Source organism: Cynocephalus volans, chromosome 1 (assembly GCF_027409185.1).
Source record: "Cynocephalus volans isolate mCynVol1 chromosome 1, mCynVol1.pri, whole genome shotgun sequence".
NCBI lineage: Eukaryota > Metazoa > Chordata > Mammalia > Dermoptera > Cynocephalidae > Cynocephalus > Cynocephalus volans.
Window position 1 is genome coordinate 41029234 of NC_084460.1, and position 26051 is coordinate 41055284.

A 26051-nucleotide genomic window follows, 5' to 3' on the forward strand; every position below is an offset into this window, starting at 1 on the left:
TTGGATTGAAGTTGTGGGGGCCTAGGCGCCATGGGGGCCACTGGCGACGCCGAGCAGTCTCGGGGATCTGGTGGGGCAGAGCGGGGCGGCCCAGAGCCGGGGGATGCGGGCGCAGCGGGGCAGCTGGTTTTCACGGTGAGGGCGCCTCCGGTGAGGCCTGGGCTCGGGCCGGCAGGGCCTCGGGCTCCCGGGACCCCGCGGGCGAGAGAACGCGGCGGCTGGTGGTGCCGAGGGGTTGGCGTTTTCGCAGTCCGACGACCTGGATTCAGATTCTGGTGCTTCCTTCCTGGCTAGGTGACGTGGGCCAGTTCTGTCAACCCCCGAGCTCCAGGTTCCTCTTCTATAAAATTGAGATGTTGAGGGGAAGAGATGATAAAGGCAGTAAAGGGCCCGGCACATCATTTTCCACAGAGGAGGTCTTCACTGGTTCCCTTCCTCCTGCCGTTCTAGAGAAGGCAGGATTGGGACTTTTGAGGCAGGAAACTTCCTCGGTTCCTTTCCCTAACAGGACCTTACAACCACTGTCCTCCCCCCGCCCCACGGTGGAAGAGGTGGTGAAAGGATCTGAGAAGCAGGGATGTCTAGGTTTAACTTCATACCCAACCTTCACCTCCGCCCCACCCCTGTGTCACAGGCCTCAGTGACATTTGCTCCCTTGGTCCCCACAGAACCCTTGGAACATGATGATAAAGCACCGGCAGGTGCAGCGAAGGGGCCGCCGCTCACAGATGACAACAAGGTAAGGTTGGCCCTGGGTGGGACTGGCCCTGGGTGGGCACTAGCTTGGATGGCAGTTTTTGGGACCCTCACTGCACAAGGCTGAGGAGATCTACAGCCAGTAGAAAGAGCACTGGACTGGGAAAGAGGAGACTCAAATTCTGTAACTTTACGTGTAACCTTGAGCAAGTCACTTCCCCGCCTGAACTCATGTACAAAATGGGGGTAGAGCGTGGATTAAACAATATCTAAGATCCCTAACATTCACTGGCTCTGTGGTTTAGGTCTCCAAACATGTCAGATAACATGGAAGTTAAGAGCCAAGGCTCTGGGGTCAGACAACTGTGTTCTAATGCAGACTCTGACATTTATTAACTAGGTGGCCTTGGACAGGACACTTACCCTCTCTGAGCCTCTGTTTTCTCAGCTGTAAAGTGGAGCTAAAAGTGGTATCCATCTCAGGGAAGAGAGAGCACAACATGGGCCTTTGGGATGCTGGTTATATTTTTTGACCCGGATAGTAATTAAACGGATGTTCACTATAGTTATTTGTTAAAGTATATAGACTTTTCTGTATAAATATTATAGCTCATAAAACACCTTGAAAATAATACCCACTTCATGGAGTTATTATGAGAATGAAGTAAAGTCATGCATCTGTGTGATTTGCACAGAATATGAGCACATAGTTAGTTTTCAATAAAAGCTGTCTAGTATCGTTAAAGGAGCCTATGTCAAAAACTGGTTGGGCAGGCTGGGAAAAGATGTTTGGGACATGCCCCAGACTCTGTCTCCCTCCTGAATGCAGCTTCACAGATCCTGCCATCTCCATGGATCTCCTCCGAGCTGTCCTGCAGCCTAGCATCAATGAGGAGATCCAGACTGTCTTCAACAAGTACATGAAGGTAAGAGGGACATAAGGATAAAAAACTAACAGGGAGAAAGGCTCATGGGCAGCCCATTTCTTCCCTGCATCACCAATCTCTTGTCTTTCTCTCTAGTACCCACAGATATCTAAAGTTTTCTAATTCTGAACTCCCCAAGAACCTTTTCCCTTCTGTGATCTGCTCTGTGCTTAGAACATAATAAGTGTTCAACAAGTGTTTTTATTACTTGTTAAATAATATCACCATTATTGTTATGTAAAGTTATTTTCTTGGCCTATATATAAACTTTTCATGGCTCTACCTGAACGTCCCATGGATGCTTCAAACTCAGCATATTCGGAACTGAACTCTGTTTTTCTTCCTAAACCTCCTCCTCTTGTATCTATTCATTTATTCAAGAAGTATTTATTGAGTGATTACCATACTGCCAGGCACCATTCTAGGCACTGAGGATGTAGTGGTAAACACAGCAGATACTGTCTTTAAACAAATATGTTGTGGGCTGGCTAGTTAGCTCAGGTGGTTAGAGCAGGGTGTTATAATACCAAGGGCAGGGATTTGGATCCCTGTACCCACCAGCCACCAAAATATATATACATATATGTTCTGTGTTAGGGAATGAGAGAAGAGAAGGGGAAAGAGTGATCTGTGGAAAGTAGGGCTACTATTTTATATATTGTGGCTAGGAAAGCCCTCTGATAAGAGGACATTTGAGTGGAGATCCAAATAAAGTAAGGAAAGAGCAAGATACATGGGGAAAAGCAGTCCAGGTGTGGCCAGGGTGGCTGGAGCAGACTGACCCAGGAGAGTATTCAGGAGAGCTGATCAAAGAGGTAACAGGGGCCCAGCTCTTGCAGAGCCTTTGAAGCCATGGTGTAGTGGATTGAATTATGTCCCCCCAAAACTCACTGAAGCTTGAATTATGTCCCCCAAGTATTATGTATAAGAAACAGCCTTCACTGTGACTATTAAGAGGGTGGGAAATCCTATTATGGTAATTGAAAGGTGGAGCCTTTTTTTTTTTTTAATTGAATCATAATTGATTATACATATTTTGGGGATTCAGTGTTGACATATGTTGATCAAATCAATATTACTAGTATGTATATTGTTACAAATTATACTTATTCTTTATGCCCCTTGTCCAATCTCTCCCTGTGTCCCCTGCCCTCCCCCCTCCCACCACTGATAACCCTAGATTTCTTCTCTTCCTGCGAAAGAGTAATGGTTACTCTGTTGATTTGTTGCCTAGATGATCTGTCCAATGCTGAGAGGTGTGTTCAGGTCCCCCAATATTTTCATAGAGCAGATGCTTCTTCTGTCACTCTGGAATGGGCTTTGTGGAGAGACATTCTCTTATTTTCTTTGGTCTCTGCTGGTAACTCTCCTTGGGTCAATGCACTCCAGTGGCTGGCATGCATCTGCACGGTGGTCGTGACTTCTAGCCACTTTGCAGCAGCTGTGGTTACTGTGGTGGCTGTGGTGGGCCACCCACATGGAGGTGATGTTTTTGGCATGCTCCTTGGCACTTGTGGTGTGCCTGGTTTGGGGATCGGGGGTTCGGTCCCTGGCTCCTTGCCCCGGGCCCCCAGGCAGGGCCCTGAGGCACTGGTGGTGTGCCTGTTTGTGGGCCGGGGTCACAAAAGGTGGAGCCTTGGAGAGGTGATTGGATTGTAGGACCATGCAGTAGTGAATGGATTAAAAATGGTGGTCAAGGGTGTGGTTCTGAGGGCTGCCTTTTGCTCTCTCTGCTTCCACCATCTTGCAATGTGAGACCCCTGGGTCACTGTCACCACCATCAGATGGACTTTGGATTCCTCAGCCGCAGAAACTGTAAGCAATAAATTTCATTTTTCTTTATAAATTACCCAGTTCAGTGTACTTTGTTATGAGCAACAAAAATGGACCAATACACATGGTAAAGACTTTGGATTTTACTGTGAGTAAAATAGAGGCTTTTGGAATTTTGAGTGGAGCATGTGATCTGAACATTTTAAAAGGATCACTCGACTGTTCTGTAGAGAATAGACTGCGAGAGGACAAGAGTGGAAGCACGAGGACCATTTAGGAAGCTTATTGAAATAATCCCAGCAAGAAATGATAGTGGCTTGGGTGTTAGCAGTAAAGATGCTGGGAAAGAGTCAGACTGTGTATGTATTTTAAAAGTAGCAACAGGATTTGCCAGTGATTCGGATGTGCAGGGTGAAAGAAAAAAAGGAGATAAATGGCTCCCAAGTTATTTGCCCTGGCCAGCTGTAAAAATGAAGTTGCCTTTGACTTGATGTGAGGAAGACAGGAACAAGCAGGGAAAATCAGGAGCTAAGTTTCTGTCACCATTCATTTAGAAACCAAAAATGGTGCCTTCTCCATCATCCATATACATTGGTCAAGTCCTGTAAGTTCCAGTTCACAGTCTGTCGAATATGCCGTTCTTCCTTCCCTTTGCCTTGGTTCAGGCCTTCATTATTTCTCACCCAGGCTGCTAATATAATCCCTAACTGCCTCTGTTCTTTCCCTCTTTCAACACTACCTCCGTACAGCTGCTGGAGTGATCTCTAAAATATAAATAAATCCTGTAGTGTCACTCCCCTATTTTAAAATTCCTTAGTGACTTTTTATTGTCTTCTGGGTAATATTCAAATTATTCCTTAACATAGCATATATGGTCCACTCTAATGAGACTCCAGCCACATTCACATTCCCCTGCACACCCTGGTTATTACTACCCCTAATTTTTTGCACATCCTGGAATGTACCATGCTTTCTCACACCTCCACATCTTTACATATGCATAAATAAAGACATTAAGCCACTAAGGAAAAGGTAGGCCAGGATTTAGTCCAGATTGTCTGCCTCCAAACCTCTTTCCTTGTTGCTTTCCAATTATGGATACCATGATTCAGGAAATTTCTCTCCTGGACAAATGCTGGATAAACACAATATGTGACTCTGGGTTCCCCTCTCATAAAGTCTGTGAAGATGCCTCACATCATACTTGTTTTCCCACAAGGTACAAATGACTTGATTGCATCACAACTTCAGATAAGTTCACATCCTTGATTGACCTCATCTGATCATTTTAACAATGTTCTCAAATCTCAGCCACTCATTTTCTTTAAAATTTTTAGGATAATAGTTTCTAGATATAGCTGATCTTATCCAAGGCATTATTAATCTTTATTGATTTGTTTCTGTCATTACTAAATGTATGCCCTTTTTAAAAAAACATTCTAATGTAGATTATAAAAAATAATATAGATTATAAAGTGGATTGATGGATGGATAGAGGGATGCATAAATGGATAGATATGTGATAAAACAAATATAGTAAAATGTTAATTATAGACTCTAGGCAGTGGGTATTAGGTATTTATTGAATAATTTGTTCAACTTTTCTGTGCATTTGAAATTTTTAATAAGAAATTGTTGGGAAAAAATAATATAGATATTTTAAAAAATAAAAGCCATAGTCACTAAAACTCACCTCCCGGAGATACTAAACTGTTAACAGTGACTATATAGTCTCCCAGCTTTATTGTGTGTATCTGTGTGTGCATTTAAAAAATATATATATACATATATCATTTTATACACACTGTTCTGCAACTTGATAAATTTCACTTAATATATTTTGGATATGTTTCTAGATCAGTACATAATAGCGCATCCTGAATCTTTTGTAATAGTTGCAGTGCAGTCTCTTTTATGGAGTTACCATAATTTAATTATTCCCTAGAACACTTGGATTGTTTTCAGTTTTTCTCTATTACAAACAGTACTACAACAAACACTCTGAATATACATCTTTATTCACTTGTGAAAGTATTTTGGGGGGGGGGGATTCCTAGAGATAAAATTGGTGGGTAAAGGGGAAAACATATTTTTCCCTCAAGAAAATTGCTCTCCAGAAAGGTTGTGCCATTTTCTACCGACAGTGTGAGAATACCTCATTCATACCTGATTTTATTCTCAGATCCAGAAGTAGCTTACATTCACCTCCATATATCCCTTACACTGCCCACCTCACAGGCTGGTTATAAAGTAATCCAAATTATTTTAACTGGCTTTTACTTAGCCATTAATCAATATTGAATACCATTGTTAATCTCCAGTTTTCAGTTTTTTGTTTTAAAGTCAAACTCACCTGATCTTTCAATCTGGCCTGAAGAATTCCTCCTAAACTCTTGAGGTTTCTAATCCAGTCCTTTCATACTCTTTTCCTTGGTTTGATGTTAACAATAGAAGCATTTGACTTTAGGGCCGGCCCGTGGCTCACTCGGTAGAGTGCCGTGCTGATAACACCAAGGCCACAGGTTCGGATCCTATATAGGGATGGCCGGTTTGCTCACTGGCTGAGCGTGGTGCTGACAACACCAAGCCAAGGGTTGAGATCCCCTTACCGGTCATCTTTTAAAAAAAAAAAAGAAGGGGCCGGCCCGTGGCTCACTCGGTAGAGTGCGGTGCTGATAACACCAAGGCCCCGGGTTCGGTTCCCGTATACGGATGGCCGGTTCGCTCACTGGCTGAGCGTGGTGCTGACAACACCAAGTCAAGGGTTAAGATCCCCTTACCGGTCATCTTTTTTTAAAAAAAAAAAAAAAAAAAAGAAGAAGAAGCATTTGACTTTGCTAAATATAAAATGGTAGTACATCCCCATACTTGCCTCCCACAGTAGGCTCACTGGTTATTGGTTCTAGAATATTCCTATACCCCACAGAGAACTGACACTTTGTACTAGAGACATAAGTTGGATTCTTTTTGTGAATGTATTCTGAGGTATGTTTGGGGCCTTATCACCTTGTCTCCTGGTGTTTTCAGGCTCAAGCTCCTCTTATACAGTGGAGGCATTTCCTGCCTTCCCTTTCCCCAGCCAGTTGGGGCTGCCAGTATCCTGGGACCCTTGCCAGGTCTCACTGCTCCCCATCCATCGATGTTTCTTGCTGATTGGCCAGTCAGAATTCAGTTAGGACTTTCCACTGTCTTGATCTGTTCTGATCTACCCCAGCCTATTCACTTTAGTCATGGGCATTCCTTTTTTCTTCTACAGAAATAATACATGTACATTATAAAAACTGAGTGGCTATAGATAAGCAAAGAGAAGAAAACAATCATCTATAATATAACTGCTGTTACTTTAATATATACCCTTACAGTTCTTTTGTCTCTGTTTGCTTTTTGCTATTTTACATAGAGTCACACTATACCAAACTATTTTATAACCTGCTTCCTTTACTTGGCAGGAAATCATGTATACCTTTTCATCTCAAAAATGTCTTCTCCTATATCATCCTTACTGTGATTTTTAATATTTACGTAGTATTTCATGGTATATGTATGCCATCATTTATTTAAGCTGTACTTGGACATTTAGATTATTTCTTGATTTTGTACTATTTACACATTAATCCTTTAGGCACCTCCATGATTATATCCTTAACAGAGGAAATAGAAGAGAGAAGTAGAGTCTGGGATATGAATTTAAATCTATCTGATCCCGGGCTGGCCCATGGCTCACTTGGGAGAGTGTGGTGCTGATAACACCAAGGCCATGGGTTCAGACCCTTATATAGGGATAGCCGGTTGGCTCACTTGGGAGAGCGTGGTGCTGACAACACCAAGTCAAGGGTTAGGATCCCCTTACCAGTCATCTTTTTAAAATAAATAAATAAATAAATAAATAAATAAATAAATCTGATTGCAAAGCCATGTTCATAATCACTTTTCCCTTCTGTATGAAGCTAGGATAAAGTCATCTGTTTCAGTTTCCTTCAGGTTGATGTAAATTAGCAGGACTTCTGACCTTATCCTCTATTATGCTTTTCTAGTTCTTCCAGAAGGCAGCACTGAACGTGCGAGACAACATTGGGGAAGAGGTAGATGCAGAGCAACTGATCCAGGAGGCCTGTCGGAGCTGCCTGGAGCAGGTGAGGCCAAAGGGGACAAGAGATTTAGCACAAGGTTTAGCTACTAGGCTTCTGCTAAGAAATGTAATCCCATCATCAGTGGTATTTGGAGAATGGCCAACAAGCCACTTATATCCAGATAGGGCTTGGAGCTGTTGCTGACAGGTAAGGGAAGAGAAGTAACTCCTATATGCCAAGTTCTGTGATAGAGGCATTTCATTTATGTCTCAGAAGAGTCCCTGTATAGAAGGAACTTTTATTTATTTATTTATTTATTTATTATTTTTTAAAGATGACCAGTAAGGGGATCTTAACCCTTCACTTGGTGTTGTCAGCACCATGCTCTCTCAAGTGAGCTAACTGGCCATCCTTATATAGGGATCTGAACCCTTGGCCTTGGTGTTATCAGCACCACCGTCTCCCAAGTGAGCCATGGGCCGGCCCTGAAGGAACTTTTAATCCCTATTTTGCAGAAGAAGAAATTGTGGCTTAGTGAACTCATAGAAGCAGAGAATAGTGGGTTGGCCAGTTAGCTCTGTTGGTTAGAGCACAGTCTTATACCACCGAGGTCACTGCTTCAAATCCCCATACTAGCCAGCCACAAAAAAAAAAAAAGAGAGAGAATGGAATGGTGGATGCTGGGGACTGGGGAGTGGGGAAAGTGGGGATGTTGGTCAAAGGGTACAAACTTTCAGTTATGAGATGAATGAGTTCTGGAGAGCTAATGTACAGTATGGGGGCTATATGTAATAATACTCTGTTGATACTCTGTGGTTTACTTGAAATTTGCTAAGAGAGTAAATCTTAAATGTATACACACTTACACACAAATGGTGACTGTATGGTGATGGATGTGCTGATTAATTTAATTGTGGTGATCATTTCACAATGTATGTATATGAAATGATCACATTGTATACCTTGAATATATATAATTTTTGTCAATTACTCCTCAGTAAAGCTGCAAAAAATAAAATTAAAAAGGCAAACCAAAAAAAAAAAAAAAAAAAGGAAAAAAAAAGGCAAACCAAAATAACAAAAAGAAGTTCTATCTTTGGACACCCAAGAATTAGAATAGCTAAGATCTGTCTAACCTCTGCAAGTGTTTGGTAGATCACCTTCCAGTAGTCACGGCCCCCTTTGGCATGATGGTGAATAGAACCCTTGCTGCTTCCCTCCCTATCAGGTATGGTCAGGAGGCATGACATCAGGTCTATAAATGGCTGTGTTCCCAAGATAGTAGAGAACCTGTTTACATGTGTCAGCTGCTGTTATTAACAGGAATTGTTGGCATCACCCAGATTCTGTGCTTGACTATGAAACCATTAGCTGTTAAAGATAGAAATTTCTTCATAATTGGAGCCACAAGGACTAGTTTGAGTTCAGTTCTCTGAGGACTAGTTAATTATAGTGAGATGAGAGAGATATGTCTTCTGGGAAGTTGGCTGTGGCTACTCAGGCCCAGCCTCAGAAAGGAGTAAGACCAGAGCCTAAATCTCAGCTCAGAAAGGGCAGCACTCTTGTCCTGTCAGTGCAGTGAAAGCCAATCTGGTTCTTATAGACTAAAAAATTTAAGCTAACCAAGTTCGTAAGAGGCCAATTATTAATTCACTCTAGAACTGCGATATGTTAACATTTGCTAATAATAAAACACAGAAGTTTGCTAGTAATATTCTTTAAAAAGTTTGAACTGAGTTGAGGTTAAATTGATAACAACTTCATTCTCACTTGAAACCCAAAATACTTTCTTGAGTTAACTCTCCAACTAATATTTAGTGAAGTCCTACTATGTACCTATTACTGTGCCAGGCCCCAGCAGTGGTGTGCAAAATGGGCATAGTCTTTGCCCTCAGAGCCCTTGACATTACTGAAGTAATCATACAGTCTATCTGTAATTACAAATGGATATAAGTACTATTAAGTATAGGACGCAATGAGAGAGAATACACTAGAGAGTGCAGAGCCCAGAGATAGAAAGGGGTATATTATGTCTAAGGGACAGAAAGAAGCCAGTGTTGCTGGTTTTCAGAGGGTTAAGAGAATGATACGTGATATGGGCCGGCCCATGGCTCACTCGGTAGAGTGTGGTGCTGATAGCACCAAGGCCATGGGTTCGGATCCCATATAGGGATGGCCGGTTAGCTCACTGGGTGAGCGTGGTGCTGACAACACCAAGTCAAGGGTTAAGATCCCCTTACCGGTCATCTTTTTAAGAAAAAAAAAAAAGAATGATACGTGATAAGGCTGGAGAGGTAGGCAGAGGCCAGATCAAGCAGGGCACTACAAGCCAAATTACAGATGTGGAGTTGTATGCAGAAGAGTAGCCTAACAAGATTTGCATTTTGAAGAGATTACTCTGGCTGTCATGAGATTAGTTTAGAAAGGGATTTAAGAGACTATTCAGGAGTTCAGGTGAAAGATGAAGTTAAAGTTAATTGGGCATAATCTGCACTTCATGAATACCCTTCCAGTCTCCTGAATCACCATTTTCAACATCCCGATTTGCCTCTTGCCAATACTGATGTAACTAAGAAGCCAAAGTATGGAACAGAAAATTGTGTGGTCACAATGGTCACAGGGAAGGTAAAAAGCCCAGAGGGTTTCATCCTCATCCAGCATGAACCCAGATGAATCAAGAAACTCTGAGCAAGTCTTTTAACTCTTAACCATTTGGAGAAACATGGATGAACTTAGAGAAAATTATGTTAAGTGAAATAAGCCAGGCACAGAAAGACAAATACTGTATGTCCTCACTCATAAGTGGGAGCTAAAAAATAAACAAAGAAATAAAGAAACGAAAGAAGGAAAGATACAACAATCACAATAATATGTTGAACTTTTGAAAGGAGAGAACAGAACTCAAGTTACCATAGGTGGGAAAGCGGGTGGGGAAGGTAAAGAAAGAATAGGTAAAGGGCCATGAAAAACAATTACATTGTATAATGTTGAATATACTGATTATCTTGATTTGAGCATCACTTATGCACACAGGTACTGATATTCAACTGTACCCCACAGATATGTAGTCAACTATGTTTCAGTAAAAAAAAATAAAATTTGAATTTCTGCATGGTAGAAACCTTTAACCTTTATGAGCCTCAATTTCCTCATCTCTAAATCTGGGAATAAGACCACTCCCTACCACCTATGGTTTGCTGTGAGGATTAAATAGGATAATATACATAAACTACCAACACAGCAAAGGTAAATGCAACACAGACGATACTAGGTAGTAAATACACTGCAGTTACACTCATAATTATAATAAATATTTCTGCCTCACAACAGAACCTAGCTTTTAGGTGGGCAGGATACTTGGAAACTCTTTGGGATCCCCTTTTCTAAACTGCGTGCAAAATTGGTTGCATTAAAAGATTCTTCAGACTGTGAATGATGCATTTAGGCTAGGTTTTTTCAGTTTTGATGGGGTTAAGGCTTGGTTTGCTTGGTTTCACTTCTTATACCACGTCTTGACTATCTCAATGGTATTCCCTAATCTCCTTAGCTACCCCTTCATGGGTAATTCTTTTTTTTTTTTTTTTTTTTTTTAAGATGACTGGTGAGTGGATCTTAACCCTTGACTTGGTGTTGTCAGCACCACGCTCTCCCAAGTGAGCTAACCAGCCATCCCTATATAGGGATCCAAACCTGTGGCCTTGCTGTTATCAGCACCACACTCTCCCAAGTGAGCCACAGGCCAGCCCTCCTTCATGGATATTTCTTAGGGAGAAATGGCTGATCTTATCTGTAGCAAGTTGCTTTGGGTTTTTCATTTGTTCATTTGATTTTGTTTTGCAAGATAGTTGTTATTTGTTAATTTTATTTATGCAAGTAATATACATTCATTAAGAGAAATTTGGCACGGTGTTTAAGAATGCAAGCTTCCTCTTGATTTAGACTGCTCCGATATGAGTCCTACCTTTACCACTGACTAGTTGTGTAACCTTAGGTAAGTTATCCCACCTTACTAAATCTCAGTTTTCTCATCTGCAAAATGGAAATAGAGAGGATCTACCTCATAGGATTGTTGTTAGCATTAAATGTGTCAACAGTCTTCAAGCATTTAGATCAGTAACAAAGACTCAATAAATATTACCTGCTGCTGGTGTTACATTAAACTTAAAAAATATAAATTATAAGGAAGAAAATTAAAATTTTTTATAATCTCACTACCCAGCAATAACTTCTGTTAATATTTTGATGTATTTCCTTCCAGTCTTTTCTCTAAATATGTTTCTATACATGTGTGCTCATTCACTGGGGCAGTGGGAATACAATGGTAAACAAAAACAGACCTCCCTTGACTACAGTCCTCTTCGGCTGCCACACTATTTCTCTCTTCCCTCTGATAACCAGACTTCAGGAATGGTTGCTAACAATCACTGCCTCACTTTCTCACCTCCCATTCATTCTTCTACCCACTTTGTTTTGGCTTCAGTCCCCACCACTTCACTGGAACCCCTCTTATCCGGGTCACCAGTAACCTCCGTATTGTCAAACCCTGTAGATCCTAGCTGATCTCAGCTTACTCAGCTTTGCAGTGGCATCTGTTGCAACAGATCATCCTCTCTCATCTCAAGTGCCTTGACTTTGCTCCAGCTTCATTGGCTACTCCTTCTCAGCTTCCTCAGCTAGCTCATCTTTTCTCCCTGACCTCTAACTATTGGTGTATGCCAAAGTTCAGTCCTTGGACCCCTTTTCTTCTGCCACTCACTCTCTTCCTAGGTGATTCCATGTACTCTTTGGCTTTGAAGCCAATTTAACTGCTGATGATTCACAAATTTATATCTCAGCACTGAGCTACATCCAGTCTTACTCACTTCCAGTCCATTCTTCTCACACAGCCAGACTGATCTCAGTAAAGATGCATCACATTGTGTCACTCCCACCTTTAAAACTGTTCAGTGACTTCCCATTGCAGGCATAATAAAATTTTAAGGTTTTACCATGATCCACAGAGACCTACCTGGACCTGCTCCTTCTTTAACTTCATTTCATCCCACCTCCCCTTTATTGACTATATTCTAGCCATTCTGGACTCCTTTCTGCTTCTCCAGCACATCAAGCTCAAGGCCTTTTCACTTGCTACTCTCACTGCCTGGCGTGCTCTACCCTTCACTCTTTGCATAGCTGGCTGCTTCTTTTCTTTAGATCTTAGTTTAAATATCACCTCCTAAGAGAGGCCTTCCCTGACACTCCATCTAAGGTAGCCCCTTCACCTCATTCCCTTCCCCACCTCCAGTTACTCTCTATCACTTCACTTGTTTATTTCTGCCATTTATTTTAATCTGAAATTATTATGTTCACTTGTTTATTTTCTGCCTCCCTCCCACTCCCACTCCTCCCTCTGCTAAAGTCTTGAGCTTTACAAGAGTTGAGGCCTGATCTTGTTCACCACTGTATTCCCAGCCCTGGAATATGACTCTTCATATGTGTACAGTAAATGTTTGACAAATGATTGAGTAAATGAATGAATGCACAAATGACAAATAGGCTTCCTGCTCTCATAGAATTTACAGCCTAGTTAGGCAGACAGATATGAATTAAATTACCACACAAATCTGCATAATTACACTTGAGACTTGTGCACTCTTCACTGAAAAGAGACAGAGTTTGGAGGAGAAGATCATGAGTCCAGTTTTGGACTTAGCACATTTGAAACATCCAAGCACAGACATGGGGCAGACTATTTGGTAAATAAGTCTGAAGCTCAAAGGATATCCTTTCAGCTATAGCTGAAGATTAAAAGTATGGAGTCCTCAATTTATAGATGTTAATTGAAGCTATGAGCATAGATGAGAGCAGATAGAATATCTAGTGAAAGAGGACAGAATAAAAAGAACCAGATTGCGGATAAGCCAGCAAAGAAGGCTAAGAAAGAACGGCCATAGAAGTAGGAGGAACACAGAGAAGTGTGGCCACAGGAGCTAGAAGAAGAATGTTTCCAGAAAAGGGAGTGCTCAGCAAATGCTGATCCCAGAGGTCACTTGAACCCAACTCTTCACCCGGCCTGCAAGTCCCCTGCCAACCTTACCTTGCTCCTCTTTGCCCATTACTTGCCAGGCTGACTTTTTCTTCCTCAAATGAGCTGAGTCTGCACACCTTTAGGCTTTTGCACCCCTCCCCGCCATTGAAGCAGGCTTCTCCTCAGCTTTTCTTCTTTTTTTTTTTTTTAAAAGATGACCGGTAAGGGGATCTTAACCCTTGATTTGGTGTTGTCAGCACCACGCTCAGCCAGTGAGCGAACCGGCCATCCGTATATGGGATCCGAACCCGGGGCCTTGGTGTTATCAGCACCGCACTCTCCCGAGTGAGCCACGGGCCGGCCCCTCCTCAGCTTTTCTTACAGCCTCCTTCACATCTCAGCTCAGAGACCACCTGCTCAGCAAGGCCTTCCCTGACCACCCCCTTAAAATAGCCTTCCCCCTCTGGTGATTCTGTCACATCTGCCTGGATTTTCTTTCTTCATAGCATTTAGCATGATCTGAAGTTACCTTTTTTATAGGTTTGTTTACTTGCATATTATCTAGATTGCCCACAGAAAGTAAGCTCCACAAGAGCAGGGAGCTCCACAGTAGCTTGTTCTATTTACTGCTGTGTCCCCAGCACTGATATCCTAGGTACTCAATACTTATTAAATGAAAAACAGCATTTTACTGAGGAATATATATTATATTAATAAACTTAGTTAGAAATAATACATAGCATATATTTACATGGAATAAAGAAGAATTTACATTGAAATGTTAACAGTCTGGCTGGTTAGCTCAGTTGGTTACAGCACAGTGTTATAACACCAAGGAAAAGGATTCAGATCCCCATATCAGCCAGCCGCCATAAAAAAGAAATGTTAACAGTAGTTTTCTATAAGTAATGAGATTTTAAGTTTGACTTTTTTTTTTTTTGCTTATTTACATTTTCTTATTCTCAACAATCAACATTAGTTATTCCAGCTTTTGTAAATAGAAATCTTACAAGCTAAGATGGAGCTGTGAAAAAAAGACACAAAAATAAAAATAAAAAGTTTTTTAAATAGATATTTATATGCATGTATGTATTTTATGCCTTTGTATTGACTGTGGAAAAGTTTTAACCAGTTTGGAGTTGTGTCTATAAAAATGGAGATGGAATATGCTTACCCACCAAAATGGTAACTGTTAACACTTGGTCTTTTTCCCTTCAGGCTAAACTACTGTTTTCAGATGGGGAAAAAGTAGTACCCAGATTGACCCATGAGCTTCCAGGAATAAAGGTCAGAGTCACTGTGTCCTGGTATTAGAGGGGCAGACCAGTCAGGTTGGGAGGAAGGTGAAATATGTGGGCCCAGGGAGGTTTTACATGTCATCCATTTGTAGGATCAGGTCCAAATTGCGTCATGCTGGATGGGCTTCTGAGGCTGGGGTCAGAGCAGGGCTGGAGGGCTATAATTTAGGGTCTCTGTCTTCTGCCATCCCAGAAGACCTGTAGCTCCCAGGCACTGGCCTTCTACTGACTCCCTTTCTATTTCCTCCAGCGTGGCCGGCAGACAGAAGAGGAATGTGCCCATCGAGGAAGTCCCGTTCCCAAAAAGGTAAACCATTTCCTTGTGTCATTTTCTGGCTGGAAAAAGGCCCTGCAGCCCCAGAAGAAGGTGCTGGGCCTCTTCAGTGCACCTTGGGCCTTTCTAGGCATGAGAGGCAGGAACCCTAGAACAGTCCCACTCCCTGTTCCATCTTAAGCATCATTTGGTCTCTTGGGAAAACTATCTCAACCAAGTGACCCTGGACCTGCCAGTTGGGGGAGAAGGGTTCCTACACGGTCAGGCCTCTGACAGCTATTCTTTGTGGCAGAGGAAAGGACGACCTCCTGGACACATCCTGTCAAACGACCGGGCAGCCGCTGGCATGGTGTGAGTAGGAGCCAATAGTGTGGTGAGAACCAAAGGGAGTAGAGGGAGAGAGCGGCCCTAGAGGAAAAAAGGCCAGAATTCTGTGCCTCATGAAATCAGATCCATCTGCTTAAGTCACCATGCAGGAGGGTTATCCTGGTTTGAGGGGTGAGGAAGAAGGCAGTAAGAAAAAAGTTGTTTTATCTTGTTTTTGCCCCAGAATAGTTCAGCCCAGCTTGATTTAACACCAGAGTTTTTCATTGTTAGTATATTTTGAATGCCTATAACTGCCCTGAATACCTTACATACTTTATTTTTTAATCCTTACACCCACCCTTTAAAGAAGATATAATTAATTTTTCAGATAAAGAAACAGACTCAGAATTATTTGCCCAAGGTCATACAGTTGATAGGGGGAAAAACTGTACTGCATTGCCTCCAGGATGGTCATTTTCAAAGATTTTTTAAAGACTTTTTTAGATCAATTTTAGGTTCACAGCAAAATTGAACAGAAGATACAGAGATACGTCATAAACCCCTGCCGCCACATATTCACAGCCTCCCGCATTATCAACATCTGGCCCCAGAGTGGTACATTTGTTAACATTTGATGAATCTATACCATAGTTTACATTAGGGTTCACTCTTAGTGGTGTATATTCTATGGCTTTGGACAAATGTATTATAACATGTATTCACCACCATAGTATCTTACAGAGTAGTTTCACTGCCCTAAGAATCCTCTGTGCTCCACCTACTCATTCCTCCTACCCCTCTGTGCCCCACTGCCCTGCACCTCTACCCCATCTTCAAAGATTTTTTTTGAAGCAGCAGAAATCTTTTTTTTTTTTTTCTTGGTGGCTGGCCAGTATCAGAATCTTTTTTTCAAACAAAAGTTTATGGAAGCTCAATATATAAAGCAGATAAAACCACACTGGTCTGGTTAAGAGGGGGCGGTGAGGATAGTTTGAAACCACTGACTTAGGAGGTGGAAACATTAATCATCATACCTTAGCTTTGTATCCTCCCTGAAGAAATTTTGATCCTCACAAATGCAAGATAGGGCAGTTGCTCTTGTTACCTCCTTTTGACAGATGAGGCAACTACAACTCAGAGGTTCCTGGTCTTGCCCAAGCTGCTACATAGTATCCAAGCTAGTTCTAGAATGGCTACTAGCCCAGTGCTTTTTTCTCTTCCTATATCCTGCCATGGGTTACCAGGAGGAAGTGCACCCAGGTCTAAAGTGAGAGTGGATAAGGAAGTCCCACCACCACCAGCAAGCTTTCTTCCAGTCCTGGGCTTCACCTTGGAGAATTCACTTTTCTTCTTTCCTTCCAAGCAGATGGAAACCAAAATCCTGTGAACCAATTCGCCGGGAAGGTCCCAAGGTATGATTATGTGAGCATGGCAGTGACCACTATCCCAAAGAGACTCACCAAGGCTCTGGGGCCCACCATAAGGGAGAGGGCCTGGGGCTGGTGAAGGATGTGTACACACCATTCCAGAGCCATCTTCCCCCTCCACCTCCAGCCACACAGGCCTCCAGAAAGGATCTCACATAGGAATTTGAATTCAAGGCAAAACAGAGGGCTACGTACTAAAACTCCCATACCTCTTTGTTCGTCCCATACCTCTCTTTCTTCTTTAAAATTTGTATATCCTATCTGCTAGACCTCTCTGCCTAGAAGTTCCATGGGCATTTCAAATAGCATATCCAAAATTGAAATCAGAATCTTTCCTCATGGACCTTCTTTTCCATTCCTTACCTTAATTATCTTTGCATCTTCCTTTTCCTCACCTCCCTACATCTGGTCAAGTCCTAGATGATTCTACCTCCTAAATATATTATAGTTCCTATTCCCTTCTCTTCGTTCTTACTGCTGCCCTCACCCAGGCTCCCATCTTCTTTCAAAATTGCTTTGTTACAACAGCCTTCAAACTGCTCTCCCTGTCTATAGTTTTGCCCCTTCAAATCCATTATCCACATTGCTGGAAGAATTTAATTTTTTTTTTTTTTCCTTCTTCCAAGAATGAGCTCTTTAAAGTAAATCTGACTCTTACTCCCTGTTCAGAGGCCTCCAGTGACTCCCCATGGCCTACAGAATAAATAAAATGCGTACCCCTAAACATATCCTATTAGGGCCTCCAACCCTATCAATTGCACTCCCTAATTTTCACGAATTGCTTATAGTTTCTCCAGCATTCCAAGCCAACTCTCACCTGCCTTCGCTCATGCTACCTTCTTTCTGTCTGGGATGCCCATCTTCCTCACCTCTACCTTGTCAAACTTGTCTCACACTTCCAGAATTAACTTGGGAATTACCACTTTAAAGAAGCCTTCCTGGCTGTACCCTCACCTTGGGCACCCCTCACACCCTGCAGTTGTCTGCGTCACTGCCCCTTCACATAATGGTAAAATAATCTATACATATATCTGTGGCTTCCTGAAGAACAGAGACAGATTATCTTATTTATTTATCGAGCACAGGGTCTAGCATATTGTAAGTACTCATTTTCTTGAATAAACTGTTGAAAAATGGACAAATGTGATAGTTACAAAAGGGCAGAGGAAGGAGTGTTTCTGTCCTGCCCACTAGATTAAACCTCATCCTCACCAACTTTTCTGTTTTTTGCATAGTGGGACCCAGCTCGGCTGAATGAGTCTACCACCTTTGTGTTGGGATCTCGAGCCAACAAGTATGTCTAAGAGCTTTGGCACTGGCAGAGGGAGCGGCTCAGGGGTCTGTTACTAGGACTACACCTGCTAGAATCCTTACCACTTGTCTTTCATGTTTCAGGGCCCTGGGGATGGGGGGCACCAGAGGGAGAATCTACATCAAGCACCCACATCTCTTTAAGGTAGGTGAGTGCCAGCAGGTAGGCAGGCCAGCCATTGCATTGGGAATAGATGGCATTGAGTACTCTCCATGGCACAGAGAAGCTTGGAACAAACACTGATCTGGGAATCAGGATATATGGGTTCTAGTTGTCCCTCTGCCATTCACCTTTACCTTTTGTGACTTACTCTATACCTCTGTGCTTCAGTAATAATAGCTACTTTCCTTGCACATTTAATGGGTACCAAACAGTTTTTTGGTTTTTTTAAAAAAGATGACCAGTAAGGGGATCTCAACCCTTGACTTGGTGTTGTCAGCACCACACTCTCCCAAGTGAGCAAACTGGCCATCCCTATATAGGGATCCGAACCCGTGGCCTTGGTGTTATCAGCACCACACTCTCCCAAGTGAGCCACGGGCCAGCCCCTCAAACAGAGTTTTAAATGCTACACTTGGCTGGCTGGTTTGCTCAGTTGGTTAGAGCACCACCTTGTAACACCAAAGTCAAGAGTTCAGCTCCCCCTACCAGCCAGCCAACAAAAAAAATAATAATAATAAATGCTACATTTACATTGTTTCATGGAATTGTCCTAAACGACAGTTAGATAGGTATTGTTATCCTTGTTTTACAAATTTGAAAAAAGCAGAGGTTGAGAAATGCTACATGACTTGTCCCATTACTCAGCTAGTAAGTAGTGAGTCAGGATTCAAATCCAAACCTGTCTTTACCAAAGCAGGACCTCTTAGCCACTACCTTATTCAGTTTTCTATAAAACAGAGATTGGAGCAAGGCAGGGTTCTATCCTTTTTCAAAGAGGGGACTCCTCTTAGGAGAACAGTTGTGCTTTGGTCTCCACTGTTTGAGGAAATAATGGGAGAAGTCCTAAATTCATTCACCCTCTTAAGTGAATTTGTATTTTATCAGTCACTAAAGCATCTAAATAGATTAGGAGAATAGTGGTACATTTGTGATCCAGACATGGTTTTTCTTGTTTGTTTTTTGTGCTTTTTTTTTTTGGCAGCTGGCTGGTACAGGGATTGAACCTTGGACCTTGGTGTTATCAGCACTATGCACACATTTTTTTGCACCTACACATAAGGCTTGGTGCCCCTTGCCATAACTGCACAGCCCCTGCAGGGTCCCAGAATCACCGGCTCTACCTACCATATTCTGTGCAAGTTTGCATTCTTTGAAGGACAGGTCTGATTGCTTTTCTTTTCCAATCATATCCTGAATATTCCCAACACCTAAACAGTTTGGCCTACTTGCTACTTCATTTTCCTCTCTCAGTGTCTTTACTCCGTAGTTCCTTTATCTGGATGACCTTCCCCCCAACCCTTATCTGCCTGACTATTCTTTATGATCTACCTCCTTCAAGAAGAGGATTGAAGTGGATTTCACTTCAATTGTATTATCCCCGAAGTGGATATGCCATTGGATCTACTTCGAATTCCCATTGCACATGGTTAAGAGTATGGTTTCAGTCCTTTTTTCCTTACTAACTAGCTGTTTGACCTTGAGCAAATGGCTCCACATTTCTGAGTCTGTTTTTTGTTTTGTTTTGTTTAGTTTGCTGGGGTTTATTTTGTTTTTTTCTGGCAGCTGGCTGGTATGGGATCCAATCCCTTGACCTTGGTGTTATAACACTGTGCTGTAACCAACTGAGCTAACTGGCCAGGCCCTCTGAGTCTGTTTTGTCATGTGTAAAATGAGAACAATGATAGACCATACTTAGGGTTAATTAAGAGAGTGCAGAAAAGCACCCAGCATAATGTCTGGCATATAAGGGCTCAGTAAATGTTAATCATTATTATTTGCATAATTTCCCACTTCTGAGATCCATCTTTTGTAGTAAACTCCCAACCCATACTCTCATTGCTCATTACTCTCATTTTAATCTTCTCAGTATATGAAGTGGAAGGAAATTTTTTTTGTCGTTTTACGTTACAGTTCTGTTTTAGTGATTATAAGCATCCTTTCAGTAATTTAGAATCTATTTGTATTTCTTCTATAAACTTCCTACTATGTTTTTTGCCCCTTTTTGTATCCTAAAAAGGCCTTATTATTTTTTTCTTTTCCTTTTTTAAACTGTTTGATTATAGAATAGTATATAAACCCATTCCTGTTGTAAAAAGATTCAAACAATACACAGGAGGTAACAGAGAGAGAAACACAAAGTTCCCCTTCACCCCTGACTCTGACTCCCCTCCCCTAGAGGTCACCAACAACCACAGTGGCATGCATCCTCAGTCCCCTCCTATGCACGTGTGTGTGTGTCCTTATCCTTTAATGATATTTTGCTTATGTTATGGAGATCACACTACACACATTGTTCTCTGATTTTATTTTTTTGGCCCCAAAATTCATCTATTTATTGAACAAATATTTATTGCATGCTTGTTATATGGTGAGCACTCTCTCACAAAGTGCTGGAGATAAAACAGTGAACAAAACAGACACACAAAACTCCTTGCCCTCAGGGCCGGCCCCTGGCTCACTCGGTAGCTCACGCTCAGCCAGTGAGCTAACTGGCCATCCCCATATAGGATCTGAACCCGTGGCCTTGGTGTTATCAGCACCGCACTCTCCCGAGTGAGCCACAGGCTGGCCCACTAGTCATCTTTAAAAAAAAAAAAAAAAATACTCCTTGCCCTCATGTAGAACTTATATTCTAGTGCAGGGCAAACTATGGATGGTAAGCCTGTGGCCTGATTTTGTACAACTTGGGGTTTTTACATTTTTAAAGAACTGTAAAGAAGAATAGACAAAAGAGATGTATATGGCCGACAAAGCCTAAAATATTTACTAACTGGCCCTTTACAGAAAGTCTGCTAACCACTGTAACTCTAGTGGATAATGTCTTAGAAGTTTATCAATGCTATTAAATTAAGTCTCCCTCATTTTTAACAGCTGTATAGAATTCATAGAATAGATATTCCACAATTTACTTAATCACTCCCCTATTGATGGATATTTTTTCCAATGTTTTGCAATTATGAACAGTGCTACACCAATTATCCTTATGTACACGCGTGGGTGATTGTAAAGGGTAAATTACTGGAAATGGGATTGCTGGGTCAGAGAGCATACACTGACTAATACTAACATTACTTGGGAAGTGAGAAATAATTACTTAAAGTCAACGGATAGTGACCTTACAGCCCAGATTTCCCAGTTTGGTCTTTATTCAAATATTCTGCCTATTTTATAAAACCTACCTTTGTTAAGTACTTATTATCTGTCAGATACTATATTTAGTACTTTTTATGCACTATCATTTATTCTTTTTTTTTTTTTTTTTTTTTAATTTTTAAAAGATGACTGGTAAGGGGATCTTAACCCTTGACTTGGTGTTGTGAGCACCATGCTCAGCCAGTGAGCGAACCGGCCATCCGTATATGGGATCCGAACCCAGGGCCTTGGTGTTCTCAGCACCACACTCTACCGAGTGAGCCACGGGCCGGCCCACTATCATTTATTCTTAACAACAACCCTATAAGATAAGTACTAGGGCTGGCTGGTTAGCTCAGTTGGTTAGAGCACAGTGTTATAAACTAAGGTCAAGGTTCAGATCCCCATACTGGCCAACCACCAAAAAAAAGATAAGTATTAATATTCTGCATTTTACAAATGAGGAAACAGTCTCAAAGAAATTAGTGCCTAGGTTTTACACCTCTAAAAAGTGGCAGAAACCAGAATTTAAACTTTATTTATGAGGGCTGGCCCGTGGCTCACTTAGGAGAGTGTGGTGCTAACACCAAGGCCACAGGTTCAGATCCCTATGTAGAGATGGCCAGTTAGCTCACTTGGGAGAGCGTGGTGCTGACAACACCAAGTCAAGGATTAAGATCCCCTTACCAGTCATCTTTTAAAAATAAAAATAAAAACAGGGCTGGCCTGTGGCTCACTTGGGAGAGTACGGTGCTGATAACACCAAGGCCATGAGTTCGGATCCCTATATAGGGACAGCCAGTTAGTTCACTGGCTGAGTATGGTGCTGACAACACTAAGTCAAGGATTAAGATCCCCTTACTGGTCATCTTTAAAAAAAAAAAAAAAAAAAAAACGTATTTGTGTAACTCCATAACCAGATTCTTAACCAAGATGCTATTCTGCCTCCCCCAGTACATGAGGTGTCCTAATTTTTGTTTTAGAAAATGTGGTCACCCAGTATATCCAAAATGCCCAATAAAATGTCAGCACATAGATTATTACTGAGAAAATTCCAAAACTCTACTGGCATATGGTAACAATTCATCTCAGGAAGAGTTAATTATCTGCACAAATATGTATGTGTAGAGTACGTACAAGTATGTTCTTTGTGGTTTTGTTTTTATAGAGAAAAATTAGAAACAACTATATGTCAACATAGACAATAGATAGAATACATTATTAGACATCTAAGTCGTGATATTTGCATTTATTTTAAAATATGGTAGTATATTCACTGACATATGAAGAGTGTCACAATACATTTGGTGAAGTGACAAGCAAAAACAGAATTTCTGATCCTATTTTGGTAAAAATTCTATGTTATAATATGTATTCGGGCCAGCCCGTGGCTCACTCGGGAGAGTGTGGTGCTGATAACACCAAGGCCACGGGTTCGGATCCTATATAGGGATGGCCGGTTTGCTCACTGGCTGAGCGTGGTGCTGACAACACCCAGTCAAGGGTTAAGATCCCCTTACCGGTCATCTTTAAAAAAAAAAATAATATGTATTCAACTGCAAAATAAAAGGTGCAAAGATATACACTGAAAAAAAAAAGAAGGAAAAAAATAATAATCATAGTTGTTAAAAGCCACCTCAGATCATTTGTTAAAAGAGGAGGCTCTAAAATAATAGTCACCAGTCCCACCAGTTGCCAGGGATTTTGTGTTTTTACAAAGGAAGGTGGTGGAGAAGAGAAGCGTACTAAATCTGGGAATTGGGTCCTATGTCCTGGCTTCCTGGGCTTGGTTCAGCTTATTCTGAAGAGATTAGTGAGCCCTCTACATCTATCAGGCTAGGACAAGGTCTTATTCATAAGAACTGCTCAAGGGCCAAGAGTATGTTCTGGGGCCAAATGAGGAAAGCCCTTCACACTAGACTAATGTCTCCCCCTGTAACTTCATCTCTCACAGTATGCAGCTGACCCCCAGGACAAGCACTGGCTGGCTGAGCAGCATCACATGCGGGCAACAGGGGGGAAGATGGTAAGCACTGTTTGCATATGCCACTGCCAAAGACCCACCCACCCAGGGGCCATGATTCTGGCTCTTGATAACAACTTACCTCCAAATCTGGGAGACTCCCAAAGACAAATGTGGGATGGGAGATGTATTAGTTTTCTACTGCATATAACAGAATGTCTAAAACTGGGTAATTTATGAGGAAATGAAATTTATTTCTTACAGTTTTGTATGCTGGGAAGTCCATGGCCCAGGGGGTGTATCTGGTGAGGGCCTTCTCCTTGGTGGCAGACTTTACAGAGTCTCGTGGTGATACAGGGTATCAGATGGTGGGGACTAAGCAAGAGTACATTTCTACATGCTTTCTTCCTCTCCTTATAAAGCCCTCAGTCTGCTCCCTGATAACCCATAAACCATTAACTCATTAATCCATAAGTGGATTAATCCATTCATGAGGACAGTCCTTATGATCCAGTCACCTACCAAAGGCCCCACCTTTCAAGTACCATAGTCTGATTTCCCACCCTCTCAACACTGTTAAAATGGGGATCAAGCTTCAGTGAGTTTAGGGGGGACATTCAAACCATAGCAAAAGATTTATAAGGCCCATTCCATCATGCTAAAGAGCAGACTATAATCCCTGGATTCCCTTCCCTATCCCTAGGTTTCCCTCTGCCCCCTCAACCTTCACACCCAGTTCCTCCAAGACCACATATTTGGATCATATTAGCTGTGCATAGGAATGTCGAATACAAGAAATACTTACTACTGCTTTTCCCTCATGTGCCCACTGATAGATCAATTACAACACTCTTCCACCAGACACAAGTATATAATCTCTTCTAAACATAGTAGGCCAGGTAGCACCCCTTGTCAATAGGAGTGTTAGCATGTGCAGTGAAATGCGTTTGCCATACCGGGAAGCCCCTTCCAGTCTCACCTCTAGTTAAAGAGTTCTCAGGTCATATCAAGCAACAACCTTAGGAAAATCATTGTTGCATGAGTTCTAAAACTATTGTGGAGGGCTTTGTCCATCACATGCAATGTTCCCCACCTGAGAACTCACGTAGTCCCATTGCCAGTAATGCTCTTGTTAGAATCTAATGGCCTTGCAAACTGGTATGCCATCTGCTTTCTGGCAATGAAAGCTACCTTATATTTTATTTTACTGAAAACTCTAATTTATGTTCACACTTATTTCAAGAAGATTTTAGGGAACTTACCGCTTATAACATAAAAGGTAACATAACATAAATAAGAATAGATGGGGGGAGAAAAAAGAAAGACAGGACCTAAAATGAAGCCACCAGCAAGATGGTTTAAACAAAAAGCTGGGATATTTTTTTCCTTGCTTACCTGGGAGACCTGTATACTTCTATAGGTACTTGCAAATTCAGCTCTAGGGGCCTCTCAAGGATACCTGATCTGTTACAATTTACAGTACCCATAAGATGAAAACAGTCAAATTACTCAAGGGACACACAATTATTCCTGACCCTAAGACTAGAAAGTCTCCCACAGAAGACTTTCTAATGTGAAGAACAACATCCCCTATATGGTAAGCTCACAAGATCTCTCGCCCACTGCAGATCATGGCATTGTGCCTAAGCAGTGCCTCAGGACAATACAGCCCAGTTACTAGACATCTGTACAGTTTATCATATTTTCTCTTTTGCCGCAAAGCTCAAAACCAAGTTATTTTAGCATACTACACTTAACGTATGGCTTCTTCCTCCTGATTTCCTGTTTCCATGTATATTTTGCTGGTTCTTTTGACATTTTGTCATAAGCCACCTTGGGTCCTTTTTTAAAAGGCTGTAGATAAGTTAGTCACCAGTACCTTTTCTCCCACCTATAAAGTTTCTATTTGAGTAAAAGATTGTCTCAAGGAACCATTCTCCAGTCTTCCTACTTACTCTCTTCAACTAAATTGTCAACTACACCCTCCTGTCTTTCACCTACTAGCAGGCCTTACATTAAGCAGATGTAATGTGTTATTGAGTTGCAGTGAAATGAATTAGAGGCAATGACCCCTCTCCCTTGCTCCTGCCCCAGGCCTACCTCCTCATTGAGGAAGACATCCGGGACCTTGCTGCCAGTGATGACTACAGGTAAAACCAGTGGGTCTCCTGCCCCTTACCCTCCCCCCTGCCTCAAAGTAGCCCCTGGGATGAGGCTGGACCTAAATCCTCCCTTGCTTCTTCAGTTTGCCTCCTCAATGTCTATTCCAGAGGATGCCTGGACCTGAAGTTAGAGGAGCTGAAATCTTTTGTTCTACCCTCCTGGATGGTTGAGAAGATGCGAAAATACATGGAGACACTACGGACAGAGAATGAGCATCGTGCTGTTGAAGCACCTCCACAGACTTGAGGCCAGGTCCCTTGGCTACACTTGGTAGCCTGCCTCTAAGGCCCTCTTCCCCATGTGGCTGAGACCACTGCTGGGACTGCTCCTCATTGGATCTCAGTGGCATTAAGCTGTGCCTGGGCTAGTTTGTAGTGACTCACTGCAGAGCACCCCCCAGACTGGCATGTAGTTCTATATTTGTAAAGTTATTGGGATAAGAAGTAATTAAACAGTTTATAATAAACACAGATGGTGAGCCTGCTGTGGAGTCTGCCTTGTGGGGGATGATAGAACATCGAGGGCTCTATAAAGTGGGTGTA

The 26051-nt window shown here is 42.0% G+C and overlaps 1 protein-coding gene across 3 annotated transcripts; it reads left to right on the forward strand.

Annotated features, from left to right (window-relative positions):
* Positions 1-25977, forward strand: DNTTIP1 (deoxynucleotidyltransferase terminal interacting protein 1). 3 transcript variants are annotated; one of them, XM_063108126.1, is made up of 13 exons: positions 1-135; positions 669-739; positions 1526-1622; positions 7430-7528; positions 14691-14759; positions 15021-15077; positions 15337-15395; positions 16714-16762; positions 18013-18071; positions 18173-18233; positions 23338-23409; positions 25441-25496; positions 25617-25977. In XM_063108126.1, the coding sequence occupies exons 1-13, from the start codon at positions 31-33 to the stop codon at positions 25753-25755; spliced, it is 993 nt and encodes a 330-aa protein (XP_062964196.1). In that variant the 5' UTR covers positions 1-30; the 3' UTR covers positions 25756-25977. The 3 variants fall into 3 exon arrangements, with proteins under 3 accessions (XP_062964196.1, XP_062964206.1, XP_062964215.1); XM_063108136.1 differs by having other exon boundaries at positions 16717-16762; XM_063108145.1 differs by lacking the exon at positions 1-135 and adding an exon at positions 170-294.
* Positions 25978-26051: the final 74 nt, after the last annotated feature.